This window comes from Balaenoptera ricei, chromosome 6 (assembly GCF_028023285.1).
Source record: "Balaenoptera ricei isolate mBalRic1 chromosome 6, mBalRic1.hap2, whole genome shotgun sequence".
Taxonomy (NCBI): domain Eukaryota; kingdom Metazoa; phylum Chordata; class Mammalia; order Artiodactyla; family Balaenopteridae; genus Balaenoptera; species Balaenoptera ricei.
Window position 1 is genome coordinate 85,815,185 of NC_082644.1, and position 17,501 is coordinate 85,832,685.

The window sequence follows — 17,501 nt, forward strand, 5'->3', positions numbered from 1 at the left end:
TTGTATCTGGGCCCAGCAAGACCTAGATTGGTTTGTATGAGAGGAGAGAATTGTGATTGGTGAGCCCCTCCTCTAGTATCCTTGTGACACCACTCCGATGCTTTAGCTGAAGATGAAATTTGTGCACCAGGTGGTCTTCCGACTAACCCACCCATTTGGTTCCCCTTTAGAGCTCCTGCAGCTCTGAACCTTCCCACAACTCTGCGTGAGTGTCAGTATCTCATGTTGAATTTCCATCTTGACTCATCTGTCTCTAGGCGAAGATCCCTGCAAAGATTTAAATTGGGAACCAGACCTTGAGAATGTCTGTTCAGAGCATTTCACAGCTTCTGGATAAGTGCCTTTTCCTTCTTAACCCAATCTGTTTTTCTAATTCTGCCCAGCCAGCTCTTGAACAGCCCTGCTTTGAGGAAGCTTCCCAGCTAATGTGGGTGCTTGTGCTAATTCTTACCTCTATAATGCACCCCCATCCTTTTGGCCTGCCCAGGATTCGCAAGAGACAGATCCACTGTGACAAGGGAGCTGCAGTTTGTTCACATGGCTCAGGAAACAGAAATTGCGTCTATCCCAAAAGACTAGTCCACTAAGGAGGTCTGATTGTCCTTTGGTCATATGATGTCTGGCACTCTCTGTGCTCTGTTGAACAGTGACAGAAGGAGCCCTGCTTTTTTACTGAGTTTACAGTGACTGCTATTTACCACTTTCCCACTTATGCCCCTTTTTTCTTTTGCTGAAACATGGGAAGGTGGAAAGATACAAAGGTAATTTATGGTCAGAGCCATATGAGGGCTCTTGTGAAGTTTGAAGACTGGAACTAGAGATAGCTGATTTGTTGTGCCTCGTGTCCTAAACACGTTTTCTCTGTCTGAGCCTTTGTTTTTCTGGAAAACCCAAACTGCTTAGAAGATGAACTGAATGTGTTTGAGTAAGCAGATGGACAAGACAGTCACATTAGCCTCAGTTATAGCCTCTGGAGGTCCTAGCCAGGTCCTGGAGCCACTGGTGGATGAGGCAGGAAGAAGTAGGTTCTTTGGGCAATGTCCTACCTCTGAGGATCTTTCCCAGTCTTGAGAATTTGATCTTCTCTTGAGTCTAGGAAGCTCAGACCCAAACCTGGTCATGACAGCCACTGCTCTGAGCTCTTTCTGAGTGGCTGCAGAGTTGGGGGAGGGAATTCTGATTTAATCAGTCTTCCCTATATTTCTTGTTTTAAACCCTTTACCTCTTTCTCCTGGCTGAAATATGTGAGGAGCTTCACAGTAAATTTGCAGTGACTTCCACTGAAATTTGACAGTTTTCAGGGGGTTTTTTTCTTTCTGTATTTAGATGTGGTTATGGTTGCACTGTCAGCCCTTATCTCTTCTGTCATCCAGCCAGCTCCCGACTGGGTTAGGAGGTATTTGCTTTGCTGTCAGTGTTGGCTGCCTAATGAGGTGGATGGTTAAGAAATGGGTTTTGTAGTGTCTCTTGGAATCTAAATTTTTTTCCTTGGTTGAGGGGGAAGCAATGTTATTGGAAGAAGGCAGTAGGGAGGCAAATGTTGGCTCTGGATTCAACGCTTTCTCCTCAGGATCTTGGATAAGCCAAGGAAATCAATCTTAATTTAAAAGCTTGTTTTATCTACCATATAGGGCTGCCTGTTCTGTAATGACAGATTCCAGGGTGGCCCCCATAGACCACTTGATTCCTGGCTAACAGGGTCTTGTTCTATTGTGCATTGTCATGAGGAACGTTGCAGGGCAGCAGAAGTAGCGAGAGCCTGGTTTGGGCCTGATGGGTGAATCAAACTTGCCCACGTGATGTTAGCCTGAGGAAGAGGAGGGGGGCTTATCTTATTAGATCAGGCTCAGAGGAGGTAGAATAGGAATGGCTTCACTGGATTGTTGCTGGCTGATTGAAGCCCTATATTGAGAAGAATTCTGAGGTTCTCTGGGCTCAAACAGTGTTTTTCCTGTCCAGTGGTTGCAGAGTAGAAAGAGGTATCATATATTTCATGTTTTTGTCAATGCTCCAGGGCTTCAGGGGTCCCTGGCTTATGTTTGGCATTATGTTGCAATGAACAACTTGAGTGCTCTTTGAAGATAAGGATATTCAATTTCCTGATGAAATTCAACTAGAATTTCCTGATAATTCAACTAGAATTGTTGAGTTATTAGGAATTAGGGCCACATGAGAACCGCCTGACCAACCAGTCTCCAGGGAGGTGGGGCTGCAACTGGCAAAGGACTGGGAAATTTGGGACTATGAAACCAGGGTCTTGAACTGTACGTAGCTTTAGCTCAATATGGTATTACTTTAGGTTACTTAGTTCCTAATTCTGTATTCCAAAACATTCTGTGGTCCTGACTACTGAGTAGAGGGTCTTCCTCAGCCCACCCAGCTTCCTCTACTTCTGTCTAATCATTGCCTTGGCATAGCCTAAGGGAGTTCTCGTTTTCTAGTTGGTTCTCTTGCTGTGGCTGTTCAGGAGGAACTGGACTAGGTACCTACTTTGAGAACCTGGTGTTGTTTGATGTTAACTGCCCTTGGTACTTTACCTGTTCTCCAGCTTTGCCAAATGCGGACAGTACATTATATATATACAAAAACAAAACGGAAAACCAAAAGTCAACCAAACCAAAAAACCTAGAGCTTGTCTCAGTAGAAGGGACGACTCCCTTTGTATTATGCTCTGGCTGTTTCTTGCTGTGTTCTGTCTTGCCTCTGAGATTGGGAGCTCCTCAGAGTGTAGGGCTCTGTGTTATGTCTCTTTATATCCTATAGCCCAGACATGAGAGAGGTGGATAGGCAGAGGAAAAGAAAGGAGGGGGGAGAAGAACGAGAGGAAGAAATAGGGGAGGGGAAAGAGGAAGATCTATATTTAGGGAGAGGGAGAGACACTCACCAAGGGTGTGTGAGTGAGCTTGCTGGCGAGGTTTCTGTGTGCGTGAGTGTGCTGGGAAGGGGGGTGTGCGCGCCAGGGACGTGTGAGGAGGGCTGGTGCCCTATGGGAGGTTGCAGGCAGGAAGCAGCTGGAGAGGAGGAGGAGCAGCAGCAGGAGCAGTAGCTGCCCTGCTTTTTGTCTCCGTCTCAAAACCCGGAATCGACTGAGTTAGAATTCCACGTCCAGTTGAAGTTTGGCTGCTGTTACCTTCAGCAGGCTGGTCATCAGAATCCCCCTCAGCAGAGAAGTGTGGACCAGATTGGATTCCTAGATTTGCAGCCAGCAAGACTCCTGCCCAGCCCTGGGGGAATTTCTCTGCCAGGCATTTTTCCTATCATCAACTTTGCACCGGAGAGCCAGCCAGCTGGGTGCAGCTGAGAATAATAGCTCCTTGGCTCTGTATGTTGGTTGGGCAAGCAGCTGTGCTGTGGCTTAGGAAGTTCATCCTGTGGCTTCTCTCTCAAACCAAGGAGTGCTTCTGAATGGATTTCCTTTTAAAGACAGCACTTGCATTCTAAAACTTGAGAATTTGTGGTTTTAATGTGTTTTTTTTCTTTTCATTTCCTTAACTCTTATTTTGATTGCAGCAGCAAGGTAAGTGGTATTGAGTGTATGACTGACTCTGAATGAGAAGCAGGGACAAAAGCAAAGCATTTGTGGGTGGAATATGGAGCAGCTACATTAATTACATAACTGCTTGAGCCAACTTGCTGGTGGGGGGTCATTATAATGAGTGAAAAACAGCATACTCAGCACTAAGGGTAGAATCTTCACATGCACGTGTTTATATGCTGATAATCTGACCATCCATTCCTCCTTGGTACTCTCCTGTATGTATATAAATAACCCATCCAGCCCTTTGGATATGTGCATACCTGTATATGAAGAATCTGTTTCTCCCTCTTGATATGTCCATATGTTTATAAATAACCTGTCCATTCTTCTCCTGTGTGTTACATATACATAGACAACTCATTCATTCATCTTATATAAAATACACAAGCCATCTTTCCTTCCATGTGCATACGTATATAGATATATACGTCTCTTTATCTCATACACGTATGCACATACCCAGGTAACGTTCCTATTCTTGTATAGGCCGGTGTATATTCAGAAACCTTTCCATTTTTCCAATGTGTGAGAGTGTGTTTATGTGTGTATATTGTCCTTCTGTCTAATGTGAGTATTAATTCATCCTTCTCGTGTGCATATTCCATATAAACAGAAAAGTCATCTTGAGTTTTCTCAGTGTTAAATGTGTGCACACATGGATAACAGATAATGTGTCCATTTGTGTCCTGCATGTATGGTGAAAAAAGCACTATCTTTGTAGATCGAAGACCCCCTTTTAAATCCTAGCTCTACTCAGTGACCTTGGCCAGGTCATTTAGCCTCTCGGAGCTTTATTTTTCTCATTTATGAAATCAGAATAGTAATCCTTCCCTCCTACCTCACAGGATTGTTGTGATGATAAAATAGGAACCTTGTAAACTGTAAAATTCTAAACAAATGTAATTTTACTCTTGTAATGTGTCCCTCTAGTGTGAGTTGTCTAGGATTGCACACCTTTGACCCAGCTGCATTGAGATTATGCTCTTGTCTGTGAGAGGTCTCTAAGTCTTCCCTGTGAAGGTGTAGCTTCTGTTGAAGTAACTAGGTTTATCTTGTGGTTTTGCTCAGAGTACTGGACAGAAGCTACACAGAGCTACAGGGTATCTAGAAAGGGTCAGGCTGAGAGAGATAAGGTCTAATCCTCTGCAGGTTGGGGCCTTAGTAGTATGTTCTTTGCAGCCTTGAGGAGGATTGAGCCTGTCACAAAATGGAAATATGGTGCTTCGAGCTAGGATCAAAGTGAGCAGGTTAAAGGAAGACTGAAAGAATAGAACATTCTACTGACCCTGAGATGGCAGTCTGCTCTTTGCATCCGCTGCCAGGTTTTGAAGGCTCTTCAGAGTGTCCCCCACCCTAACCTTTAAAAACTGTGCTGTTCAGTATAGTAGCCACCAGCCACATGTGGTTGTTGAGTACTTTAAGAGTGGCTAGTCTAAATTGAGATGTGCTGTAAATGTAAGATACATACCAGAGTTCAAGGATTCAGTATGAAAAATGGAATGCAAATATATGATAAATTTTTTTTATAAGTTTGTTTTTGTTTTTTTTTAAATTTTATTTATTTTTTGGCTGCACTGGGTCTCCGTTGCAGTGCACGGGCTTCTCATTGCAGTGGCTTCTCTTGTTGCGGTGCACAGGCTTCAGTAGTTGTGGCACACAAGCTCAGTAGTTGTGGCTCGCAGGCTCAGTAGTTGTGGCCCATGGGCTTAGTTGCTCCACGGCATGTGGGATCTTCCCAGACCAGGGCTCGAACCCGTGTCCCCTGCATTGGCAGGCGGATTCTTAACCACTGCGCCACCAGAGAAGCCCTGATAAAATTTTTATATTGATTACATGTTGAAAGAATAATATCTTAGATAATAGGTTAAATAAAATGTATTAAAATTAATTTCATCTGTTTCTTTTTACTTTTTATGTGGCTACTAGAAATTTTTAATTACATATGTGGCTCGCATTATATTTCTATTGAACAGTGCTGTTCTAGAGCCATGATCAGCACAAGGATCAGGGCGGCTCTTCCAGCTGGAGGGCAAGTGGAAGCCCCATGATGGCAACCCTGGGGATGACAGGCGCCACACAAGGTCTCTTTCTACCAGTCTCGTATGCTGGAAAGACACAAGCTAACTGGCAGTCTGGCAGAGGCTGGTGCTGCCACTACTCTGTTTATTTGCCCTGAGTGAGTCCCCTAAAATTGTGAGCAAGTATATTTGGGGAGAGGTTTCCAACTTAGTTTTGCAATGAAAGGGGATTGTAAGCCATCAGTCTAGAAGAAAACCTAGAACTTGAAGGCGGTATGTTGTTATGGGAGCAGAAGTGGACTAGAAAGCAGAAAACTTGGATTCTAAATCAGCTCTGCCATCACTCATTTATTCTTTCCATGGGACTGAGTTCTCACTGTGTGCCAGGCCATATGCTTGGCATAGTAATGCCCTGTGCTAGGCATTGGGAACTAAAAAACAAATAAGGCACAGTTTTCAATGTAATGGAGTTCATACCCACTGTGTGTCTTTAAGCAAGAACCTCCCATTTAGGTGTCTGCCAAAGTAAAACAGATTAACAACAAGAGTGTCATTCTAGGTCAGGTGTTATAAACTTGGGTAATAGGGCTTTGGAGAAGCCAGAATAGCTGCCCTGCCTAAAGATTTCCAAAATTAAAATTTAGAAAAACGTATGATATCCGAAAAAAACTACTCCATAGGCTAGATCACAATGCAGTATGAGATTCCAGGACTTGCTATTCTCTAAAGAACTCTTCCAACTCTAGCATTTTCTGATCTTGTGTCCCGGATCCTTTTATTCATGGCAAGATTTATTTTGTTTTAGTTTGAGCACCGTATATGCCAAGCACTGTACTAGGTGCTAGGGATACAGCAATGAACAAAACAGAGTCCCTGCTCACATTCTAGGATAGAGGTTGAGGAGAGAGACAGATAATAAACTAACAAATATATGATCTATCAGGTGGTAGTAAGTTCTATGAAGAAACTATAGCAGAGTAAGGGGATAAAGAATATGGAGGTTTGGGGGGATGGATAGGAGAGTGTTCAGGGGCTAGATTCCTGCTCACATGCCTTTTTCAGTCTACTCACAAGAGTCATAGGTAGTAAGGAAAAAAGAGCATGATGAGTGCTTAAGAAAAAAATTGTTCTGATACTTGTTAGAAATGGTAAGGCAGACTTTATTCAGGGGGGCTATTATATTGGGGTATTATAATAGAGGAGAGAAACTGAGCCCAACTCTGAATACAAGCATAAGTGGGAATTTATAGCCAAGGAACACAGGGTGAGGGTCACTGGATGGAAAATTAAGAGGAAACATCCGGGGAAGGGAGGCATCTGGCTAAACTGACTTGACAGGATTTTTTCTGGAATCAGCCCAGGGTGAGGGATAAGGAATTTGGTCAGATATCAAAGGTGGGGAATTTTCACTAAACTGACCCAGCAAGATTCTTGCTGAAGTTGGACTAAACAGAGCCCAAGGACAGGAGCCTGGTCAGAAAGAGGACTCAGAGGAGCCTGACTGAAGTTTAGTCAAAGAGAGTCTTTGTCGTGAGCATCAGATTCTAGGTGCATATGTATTTGTTTTATGGTTTGTTATACTCTTGGTATAATAAACCCTGGTACTGCTGAAAGGGAGCCCTGGGAAGGGCGCAGAGTACCCAGCTCTGCTGACTGGCATTCAGTTTTCATTCTGAGTTCTTGATATACCAGCCCTCTGAAGGCTGCATCCTCTTTCATGCTACTGTACATTCCCTGAGGTTCTATCTCCCCTCTTGGGTACAATGCATGAAGTTTTCTTTCCTTTACCATGTCCAGCTTCTGGCCTATAAGTGGGGTTCCTCCTAATGCAGGTGAGGAGGGATGGCAAGTCCTAGGAACTACAGGACAGGGACCTTGCTATGCATTTAATTTGGGCACTCTTTATTCCCTTTGGCTAATCTCACTCTTTATACCTTGTGACCCTGATCATTTTCTCTGACAAGATTCTCTGTAAGCATTGATTCTTTCCCAAAGATTAATATCCTAAGAGTACCCCTACCTGCTGTGGCCCTAGAAATTCATTTCCTACCATATTAGCTGTACAACATAATTGGTAAATGGCCCAGGAGTGATCTGACCGCTGTGGGTGATGTGTGGGGTAGGAGGCTCAGAGCTCTTGGCTTTTTGCCTTCTGGGCTTGCTTCATACAAAATGAGAGGCTGCTTGATATATGTACACAGAGCCCTGGCCTATTCCCAGAGGTCTCCCAGTTGTTTCCTCCAAGCCAAGATTTGGGTCAGAGGCAATTTTACGAGGAGTACCCACATTCCTAATAACATTTAACTGATAAGTCAGAGAGAGATGAAAGAATCAGCCATTTCAGAAAGCTGAGGGATTTTTTTCCTCTTGACTTTTTTTTGGTAGGCTGGTGCTGATTCGGTGTGATTTAAGGGGTCTACTCCCTGACATAGTTCTCAGTTTTCCATCACTAAAGCTTTATTCCTTTTGATTAATTCATTTTGTTTTGGTATGTTCCCTTTTCAAAAGCAGATATCCCTTGAAAGGGCTGCCTTATTTTTCCCAGCCTTAGGCATTCCTTAGGAGAAGATTGCAGAAAGGTATGGTCATTTTCGAGCATGTACATATGAAGTTTGGAGAGTTGACTTGAGTGGATAGGCCAACAGGATAGAGCAGAGTGACAGCACTGGGTACCTTGAAGGAAACTAGAGGGCTAGGTTTAAGCTGGTTGGGCCCCGAGGCCTCCTTATGCCATCTCAGCTCAAATATTACTTCTTCTCCGTGGCCTTTCCTGTTTTGGTTTTTCTGGGCCTCTCATCACCTTCCCATTCCCCACCCCTGGAATTAAATGCTTGCTTTCTATTACAAGTTCTATTATAACATGTATCACTTTGTTTTGTGATTGTTTATATGCCTAACTCTGTTTCCAAGCTTTAATATATTAGAGAGCAGGAACTGTGCCTTATATCCCTGGCACATAGCTTAGTGCCTGGCACATCGATTGAATTGATTTAGAGATCAAACTGTTTTTCTCACACTTTGGTCCCTGTTGTTTCATTCTTGTGGACAGTAGTAGCAAAGAGAGGCTGAAGAAGGGGGTGGCCTTGAATTGGACCTCCTGGCTCTGCAGGTTGCCCTTTCAGCCCATTCTGGCTTCTGGTATCCTATTGGGTTCTGAGCAAAGTGACTGGTTGATTCTCTGGGCATCACAGTGAGCTCTGTCCCCTGTTTCAAAACCTAAATATGTGGATGACTGAGTGGGTTTGGTGCCTTTAGGGAACCCATATCCCTCGGAGGTGATTCTTAAGTTTAGAGTTCATCTGCGGGCTGTAGCTACCAATTCAGAAGAAGGTTTAGAGGGTTTTGTTTGTTTGTTTAATATGAAAGCAAGCATCTTTGTTTGAGGCTGGGAGGAGTCGCTATGGCAGCTCTAGCTGGAAATTTCCTATTTGTCACTAATATAGGAAACCAGGCAGCTCTGCCTTTAGTCCTTCGGGATCCTCTGAACACAGTGGCTGAGCCATCTGCCCTCTGTGTGGCTGGCCAGCCAGTGTTGTAGGCACTGCACTTTTGGAGGGGAACCTGGCGAGACTCCAACCCTATCTGGAATATTAATCTGAGGGGCAGAAGCAGATAGGCCCAAAGTTAACCTGGCCTGCGCTGAAGCCATAGCAGGAGAGCCAGCTTCATTTTTGTTCCTGAAAAACTGCCTCCTCTAGACCAAAGTGGGGCTGGCCGTGGAGGACCTGGCAATGAGTTCTGGGCCTCACTAGCATTAGAAAGGAAAAGTTTGCCTCCTGTAGCAGTTTTCTCCTTCCTCATGCTTTCAGGCTGCCTGAGGGCAAGCCTCCTGTCACCTGAATGAAATGTTGGGGAGTGACTATTTTGCTCCTCCCTTTTCTTACCTTAAAAAGAAAACTTTTAGAAGAAAGAAAGACTAACAAAGAGTGACACTGTAATGGTAGGGTTCCAGGCATTGCTGCAGACCATTAGAAGAGACTGGGAAAGGTAGGGGTCTGGGGCTGGGATAGAAGTCATGGTTCACTCAAGTCAAACCATTTAGGCAATTGCACACTTGGCTTAGATATTGGTTTTCCTGCTTCTTTGTCCCAGGGTCTTGCCATGTCAGTAATAATAACACTGCAGTGTTTTACAGTTTACTAATTACCAGTCTCTCATTTTAGCTTTACAACATTCCTGTGACTATCTCCCCCACTTTACAGATGAGGAAACTAAGGCACAGAGAGAAGTGTTTAATCCAAGGTCACTGGTGAAGCAAGACTCAAACTTATGTCTCTGGATTCTCAGTCTAGTAGCATTTGCTCATGGCTTCATGTGGTCATATGCAGAGCTTCCATCTTGGTTTAGTAAGCGGTCTTTCTCTTTGAGAAAAACTTGAAAGGCTAATTGCCAACTCTAGTCCATCAGTCTAGGGACATTGCTCAAAGCTAATACCAGGTGCCAAGACCAAATCGGGGTACCCAGACCTTGCACCTTGGGGAGAAAAGAAATGGGTGGCTTTGGAAATGTAGATTTTGTACTTTTGGGAGGAGAGAGGGAAGAATTTGATGAGTCAGTCCTAGAATTGGGGACTTCGCTATCTAGGCAGCTGGGCACTAAGCCCGAGACCCAGGAGTTCTGACTGCATATAGAGCATTCTCTGTCTCTGTCTGTCTCTGTCTCTGTCTCTGTCTCTGTCTCTCTCTCTCTCACTCACACACACACACACACACACACACAGACTAGACTGAGTTGACCACATTAGGGGTATGGCTGATCCTGGCTCCTTAAAACATCAGAGTAAAGCAGTAATGCTTAAAAAGCAATAATTAGGCCTCTCCAATGCCTCACAGGATGGATAGAGTTCTTAGATGAAGAATTCCTAGATGAAATAGAGTTTTTACATGAGCTAGAGAGAAGAAGGGAAGGAATGAAAAGGGAAATTAATCTAGTTTCTGTCTCTTGATTCTTGGCCTAGTTATTTCCAGTAAAAGGGGTCAGCTTCATCTTTATCTCAAGTCTTGTGACTTGTTCTTCTGGTTCTTCTTAGTCTGCAGAAGCACAGTGCTTTTTTTTTTTTTTTTTGATAAACGTAACTCAAGAAGCACAGTGCTTTTAATTTTCAGACCCACAGACTATAGTTGGTGGCCTTTCCTGCAAATGAATTGCTATGGGAGCAGTCAGCTTATGTTCTTCACAGGCAATTTTTACTTTTTAGGGTTAACTTGAGTACTGGGAAAAGAAAAGGAGGCAGGGGTTTTAGAAGATTTAGAAATCTAGGTCAAATCTAGAAAATAGAGAAACCGTCTCCAGTTGAAGAACATGAAGGGTAGCATGTCTCCCACCAACTCATTTTACCTGTCCCGGGCTGACCCAGCAGAGCCAGAGAGTATTGGCAGTCCCATGCATTCCTGGGCTGTCTGCTTCATCCTTTGTACTTTCCACTGTGCTCCTTCCCTACAGGCTGCATGTTCCCAGTAAGAACGGAATGCATGCCCACCCCACATAAGGTAACAATCATCTCTGCCCAAGCTACAGTCACTGGTAGCTCAGAGTTTAGGGGCAAGACTGGTGGCAGGTCTTTTTTCACCTTTTTGGAGAACAGTAGAGCACCCTGGAGCTCTCTCTGATGTAATCAGCTCCCCGCCTGCCACATGCATTGTTCTCTCCAGGCCATTCAGCTGGCTAGAGCAACCCTCTATTACTCCAGCAGTGGACAGTGCTAGGAAATCACTTTCTTGTCATGGTCCTTTCTCCAAGTGAAGGGTAGCTATCACTAAACAAAGGGAAAACACTTTGTGCTATAAGCAGGGGCAGGAGCAAACCTTTAAGTAGCTGAGCCTTCACCAGAACAACAAACTGGAGGGGGGAAAAAAAAAGAAACATTCCACGTCTTGTCTTTTACTGTGTATGTGATTTGAGCTTTGGTTGTTAAACATCTATATGTTCATTTCTGAGCCTCATGTTGAATTTGTAAAGGTTCAGTCACTCGCTGACTTCACCCCACCTATTTCCCAGGAGTTTGTTTCGATCCTGTTGACTTTGGCTACTTGCTCAGAACACAAGGACTTGATCTGATTTTACATCAAAACTCTGATGGGAAGCCAAGGAGAGAGAACTGATTGCTTATAACCTTTAAGTCTAGCGTTGGGAGGCAGGTCACTGTTGACTCCTACAGTCTTAGAAAGTAATGTTCTTATTCCTGCTTGACAGCTTGATTCATATTATCCTGCTGCCTTCTGATCCAAGTGCACTATTTTCCTTTTGCACTAGCTGCAGGATTAGAGTCAAGCTAGGATCAAGGAACATGTGCCAGGTTTGAGACCACACATGGGACCATTGTAAGCATCACTGTGGGCCAAGCCCAAGGCATCAGCCAGCAAAATTGCTAAAAATAGACTGAAAAGAACAGGTCAGGGTATTGCCTTCTAACACAATCTCTATTAACCATCCTGACCAGAAACTAGAGGAAGAAGCTGAGAATCCCTCAGACCCTGAGGGAGAAAATGAAGCGATTGTTGCAAGAGTCAGAGGAAGAAATCATGGTCACCTTGGGATCCTCCTCCAGGCTTTCCCCAGATAAAGCTAAGGCAGAGACTCTGTGTGGCTTCAAGAGCAAGTCCTCAGGCCCTGCTGGATCCTTACCGGAGGACAGCTTCCTGTCCCCTCACTGTGGGTCAGCAGCCTCAGCCATTGGTGGGGATAGAGATGGGGGCCTGGCCCAGCATTGCAGCTTTGGGCAGCAGGCCAGCAGCCAGCTTCCTCTGGGCTCCACTGCCTGTGTTTCAGGGTCTGGCTCTCAGGACCGCTCATCTGCCAGCATGACCACAAGCTGTCAAGAGCCCTCAGAGAGAGATCAAGCTAAGCCCCTTTTGTCTAGAGGCCCTGGCCAAGGCTGTAGCCATGAACAGCAAGAACCTTTGGGGGATGTAGTGGACTATATCATCAGAGAGCTGCAAGGCATCAGCCGTCTCCAAACTGAAATTGCTGAGTTGCGGCAGCACTTGAGCCAAGTCCGGGGTTCAGTGGAAGAAGTCTCTAGCTGTGTAGACTCAGTTCTGAGTGAAATAGAAGGCTTGCAAGTGGGCAGCAGCTCCCTGGCCAAGGTGTGTGTTGGGGGAAAGGCTCAGGAACCCCATGTGGACCGACCCAGTGAGGAAGCCATTCTGTATCTGTATGGACTTCCTGAGCAAGATGGGGAAAATACCATGGAGCTGGTGCATAGCTTCCTGGCCAAACACCTCTGTGTTAATGGCATGCAGTGCAATAGGTACATTAAAGAGGCTTACAGAGCAGGCAAAGTGCCAGCCCCCAGGCCTATTGTTGTGAAGCTTGCCCATCTAGAGCATAGAGACCTTATATTGCAGAAATCCATCCTCTTGCAGAGTGTAGGGATCCGGATTGCCACCAGAGAAGAACCAAGCCGGCCACAGTGCTGTAAGAATCCCCCAAAGGAGTCTCTATCATTTTTGGAACAACAACTTCAGGATTGTAATTTGAATTCTTTAAACCTGGATGAACCAGTTTTTCAGGTGGAATCAGGGGACAGAGGACCAATAACAGGAGTATATCAAATGAGGGCTCAGAATCAACAAGGAGAACTCCAGACTCCTGAACAGCAAGGCCTTTGCTTCCCACCCAAGAACGATTTAGCAAAGCCAAGTGATGAGTCTAAGCCGAGGGACGAAGTAAAAGGAACATCAGGAACACCCCAAATTATCAGTGGCACCTGTGGTGAACTGACAGGGAGAGAGGCTTCTCTGTCCACCCTTCATCAATTTGAGGAACCTTCCCTAGAGTTAATCTCAAAAGAGGAGGATTCTGGGAAACCCCAGGTTTTCAAACAGTGTAACCAAGGACTTGAAGCATATAAAGCAGCAAAAGTAGAAAACAACTGCAGTGATAAAAGTGAGGCCAGCAGCTGCCTATCATTGTCTGGGTTGCTGAAGACAGAGGACAAACTCCTGGCCTGTGAAGCTGGGCTTGATATTTTGAGCTCAAAGCAGCTAGAGGACCTTTTGACAGATAAGTCCAGAAGGTTTGCAACTCTGAGCTGTGACAACATGATGGAGGAAATCATCATAGGACCTGAGACTTTCAATGACATGGTTCATATTGACTTGAATGAAGAGGAGGAACGCGCTGCACAGGTCCTTAAAGATGTCTTTGAAAAGTCCTCTTGTCTGGGTGGCTCGCAGGAGGATGAAGATGTAGAAATCAAGTTTTACACAAGTAAACTGGGCCGAGCAATTTACCACTTTCGTTCAGCTTTGCAGGGAGTATTTCAGAAGCTGGAGAACAGTGGGTCCATGACTCCTGAGGACCTGGAAAGCATTGAGAGTGGTTCCCAGTCAGAGAACAGTGATAGACTTCTTGGGACAGTGAGTTCAGGGGGTGCCCAGGATTTCTCAGTGGAGAGCCCTGGGAGTCAGGGGAGTGAGAGCTTGCTCAGTGTGGTGTCTGGTGGAGTGGGCATCTCTACACAGGGAGACCAAACCTCTCAGGATCCCAGCAACTTCTCTCTGGCTTCCAATAACTTGCCTCTTGCATATTCATCGCCAGGTTTTGCTCTGGCTCCGTGTCTGGGAAGTGAAACTTGTTCCAGGCCTGAATCTCCCAAACAGGGCAGACTAAGCCTAGAGCAAGTGTGTGCAGAGACCGTCTACCTCAACAAATGCATCAACAATTTAAAAGATGTTCTAAGAGAGAAAAGACTGAGGCAGAAAAAACTTTTGCACGAGCTAGTACAGAAGACAGACCATCTCTCGGTAGAAGACACGCACCCAGGTATTTCAAGTCTCTGTTTAATGGGTTTACAGCTGGCTGGGTAGGACCTTCATCAGGCCAGCATGAGACCCAGCTTGGTGGCGAGTTTCACAAGGTGATGGGGGAGGTCCACAGCTTGAATCAGTCTCAGTTACTGGAATATCGATGTTAAGCGAATCCTGTGGGAATTGGGAGTGACAGAGTTGAAAAACAACAGGAAAGGAGTTCTTGTCCGTAGGGAGCTTCCAGTTTATTGGCGGGAGCTTTAGAAATACCTTTTCAAAAGAGGAAGGGGCATCTGGGCAAAAATAGTTTACAGCTGCAGGACTTTTCGGATATTCTGGTGTAAAGTAGGTGTGGGGTAAGAGGCAGGACTGGGGAAAAGAGGCATGTTTCTCACAGGAGCTAAGGGGACTGATGCAATCCTATATTGCATTTTAGAATTATTCTCCATGGGCTTCTTGCTGAGATAAGATTACCATTTCTCCAGCAGCTCCACCTCATAGGCCACTGTGGCAATTTCCCTTATCCCGACCTGTCTTCTTCCTAGTACTGGAGTTGACAATACAGAACCTTATTTCTAACTTGGAGCTGTCCAGCCTGACTGTGCTCTCTACAGGTCATATTCCCTTTCTTCTATCTCCAGTTGAAGGGTGCTTACTTAAGAACTAGAGAATGGAATGGTTTTTGGCTACAAGAAATAAGAAAACTTTTTTCTAGGCAGCATGGAGATGATATGTAGCTTTAAAATTACTTCTCCCAATCAAAATTAAATTTAGCCAAAGAGCATATGCTTTATTCATCTAATTTTAAATGTAAATGGGGTTGTCCTCTTATGCATATAACCTAATTAATCTTTCTAAGGCAAAATTAACATTATGAAACATATTGAGTTGGCAAAGGTGTGAGAGAACAGGCACTCATACATTGCCAGTGGGATGGGAGTGGAAATTGGTATAACCTCTAAGGAAGGCAATTGGCAAAATTTATCAAAATTATGTATACCCTTTGAGCCCCAACACTACTTCCAGGAAGATATCCTGCAGGTACATTTTCACATGTGGAAGGGACGTATGTTCAAGGTTATTTTTGAAGCATTGTTTTTAATAGTGATGATTGAAAACAACCTAATGTTCGTTAAGAAAGGCTGTTTAAATAACTTATTGGCACATCCAAACAATGGAATACAGTACCATGCAGCTATAAAAAGGAAGAGGTACCTCTTTACTGAAATGGAAAGATATATTGACATATTAAAAAAAAACAAGGTGCAGAACAGTATGTATAAGATGCTGACATTTGTATAAATAGGAGAGGGGAAGAATACACACAAAAACCCACAATGTCTGTTTGTATATGTATAGAATATCTAACAAAGATACATAAGAGGAAGTTCCCTGGTGGCCTAGTGGTTAGGATTCCAGACTTTCACCGCTGTGGCCTAGGTTCAGTCCCTGGTCAGGGAACTGAGATCTTGCAAGCCACATGGCACGGCCAAAAAAAACCCCAAACAAACAAACAAACAAACAAACAAAAAACCCACAAAGATACATAGGAAACTGATACAGGATTGCCCATTGGGAAAGGTATTAGGTGAAAAACTAGTGGGATGAGAAGGAGATTTTTTACTGTATACCCTTTTATAATTTTTAGAATTTGAATCATGTGAATGTAATACCAAGTCATAAAATTAAATTGAAAAATTAAAATCATATTCCTTTCAAATATCCCTAGAGCTACTCTTTATAGCTTATCAAAAAAAGTCTAAATTCTTTCATTTGGCATTCAAGACCACTACAGTTGGTCTCTAGTTTACATTTCCAGGCTTATCTCCCGTTGTCCCACTGCACTCCACCTAGAAAGAAACTGCTGTCTCACAAATTTGCCTTATACTTTGTCTTCAGCATACTGACATATACATCCTTCCTTCTAGCCTAAGGAACTGTGTTTACCACATCAGCCTAGCAAAATTTACTCAATTCTTTAACATACAGCCAAAGTATCACCTCCTCCAGGAAGCTTTCTATAATTCCTCAACTACAAGTGATTTCTGTCTCCTTTTAACTTTGCAGCTCCTTTTCTTCCTCCCTGGGCATTTAGAAATTATTATATTACAGCAACAGTAGAAACAACAAATATCAAAACAGTACTTCCTCACTAACTCTTTAAACCTTGCCTAGAGTTGATGTTAGCATGAGCATCCAGAACTCTGGGGCCCAGTTCTTCAAGTTGCAGAGCTTCCCTTCTGGGCTGACATCCTGCTGGACGATGCAGGAACTTGTGACAGCAGCAGAGATAATGAGACGAAGGAGATTTTCTGAAACACCAGTAAGAGATCAAGCCAGAGTTCTGGGTGCTTACCAAGATCCAGTCTGGTCTCTGGGCTACAGAGGGGGTGGTGGAGAAGCTGCCAGGCAGTGGCAGCATCTCTTCAGTGCTAGGTCCGGCCTGACTGCAGCACCAGGCCATAAAGCAGGAGGAATAGAGGAAGGTACATAAACACACAGGCTGGTCTCTCACCACCAATACACTCGGGTTATAGAGTCCACAAGAGCAGTCACCCTAACCTGGTAAACTGATTCAATACAACAGTGATTGCTACCACAACAAAACATTTGAAAAAGCTTTTTTCACTGCTCTGCTTAAGACCTTTTAGGGCCTAAGCTTATTAGTAGTATCTTACCGTTAGAGTTCTTTTTTTTTTTTTTTTATGCTTTTTCTTCCTTTTTTGGGGTGGGGGGGTGGGGTACGTACCAGGCACTATTTGAAGTACTCTCACATGCATTACATTAAAATTCCATTTTTTCATTCCTACCACTACCAAAATAGCTTTTGTCAAGGTCATCATATTGCCAAACTTCTGGTCCATTTTTAGTTCTCTTAGTCAATCAGCAACTTGATGTAATTGATTACTTCTTTTTATTATAACAGCTTTTTAGGTATTTATATACCATAAAATTCATCCTTAAAATCCCTTAAAAATGTACAATTGAGTGGCTTTAGTATATTCAGAGTTATGCAACCATCAATTCTAGAACATTTCCATCACCCCCAAAAAGAACTCCCTATCTATTAATAGTCACTCTCCAATCCCCTTTGTCCCCAGCTTCTGGCAACCACTAATCTACTTTCCATTTCTATGGATTCTGGACATTGCATGTAAATGGATTTATGTAATATGTGGCCTTTTCTGACTGGTT

General features: G+C 44.0%; 1 protein-coding gene across 4 annotated transcripts in view; it reads left to right on the top strand.

Annotated features, from left to right (window-relative positions):
• UNC13B (unc-13 homolog B) overlaps positions 1-17,501 on the top strand; it is a 237,686-nt gene that overhangs the window by 163,255 nt on the left and 56,930 nt on the right. Inside the window, exon 1 of one of the 4 annotated variants that reach the window (XM_059924996.1) lies at positions 3,054-3,517. The exons of 2 other annotated variants lie outside the window; for them this stretch is intronic. In XM_059924996.1, the coding sequence (XP_059780979.1) occupies positions 3,464-3,517 (54 nt within the window). In that variant the 5' untranslated portion in view covers positions 3,054-3,463. Of the gene's footprint in view, positions 1-3,053; positions 3,518-12,041; positions 14,323-17,501 lie in introns of those variants that run through there. One more of the 4 variants, XM_059924993.1, reaches the window with a different exon arrangement.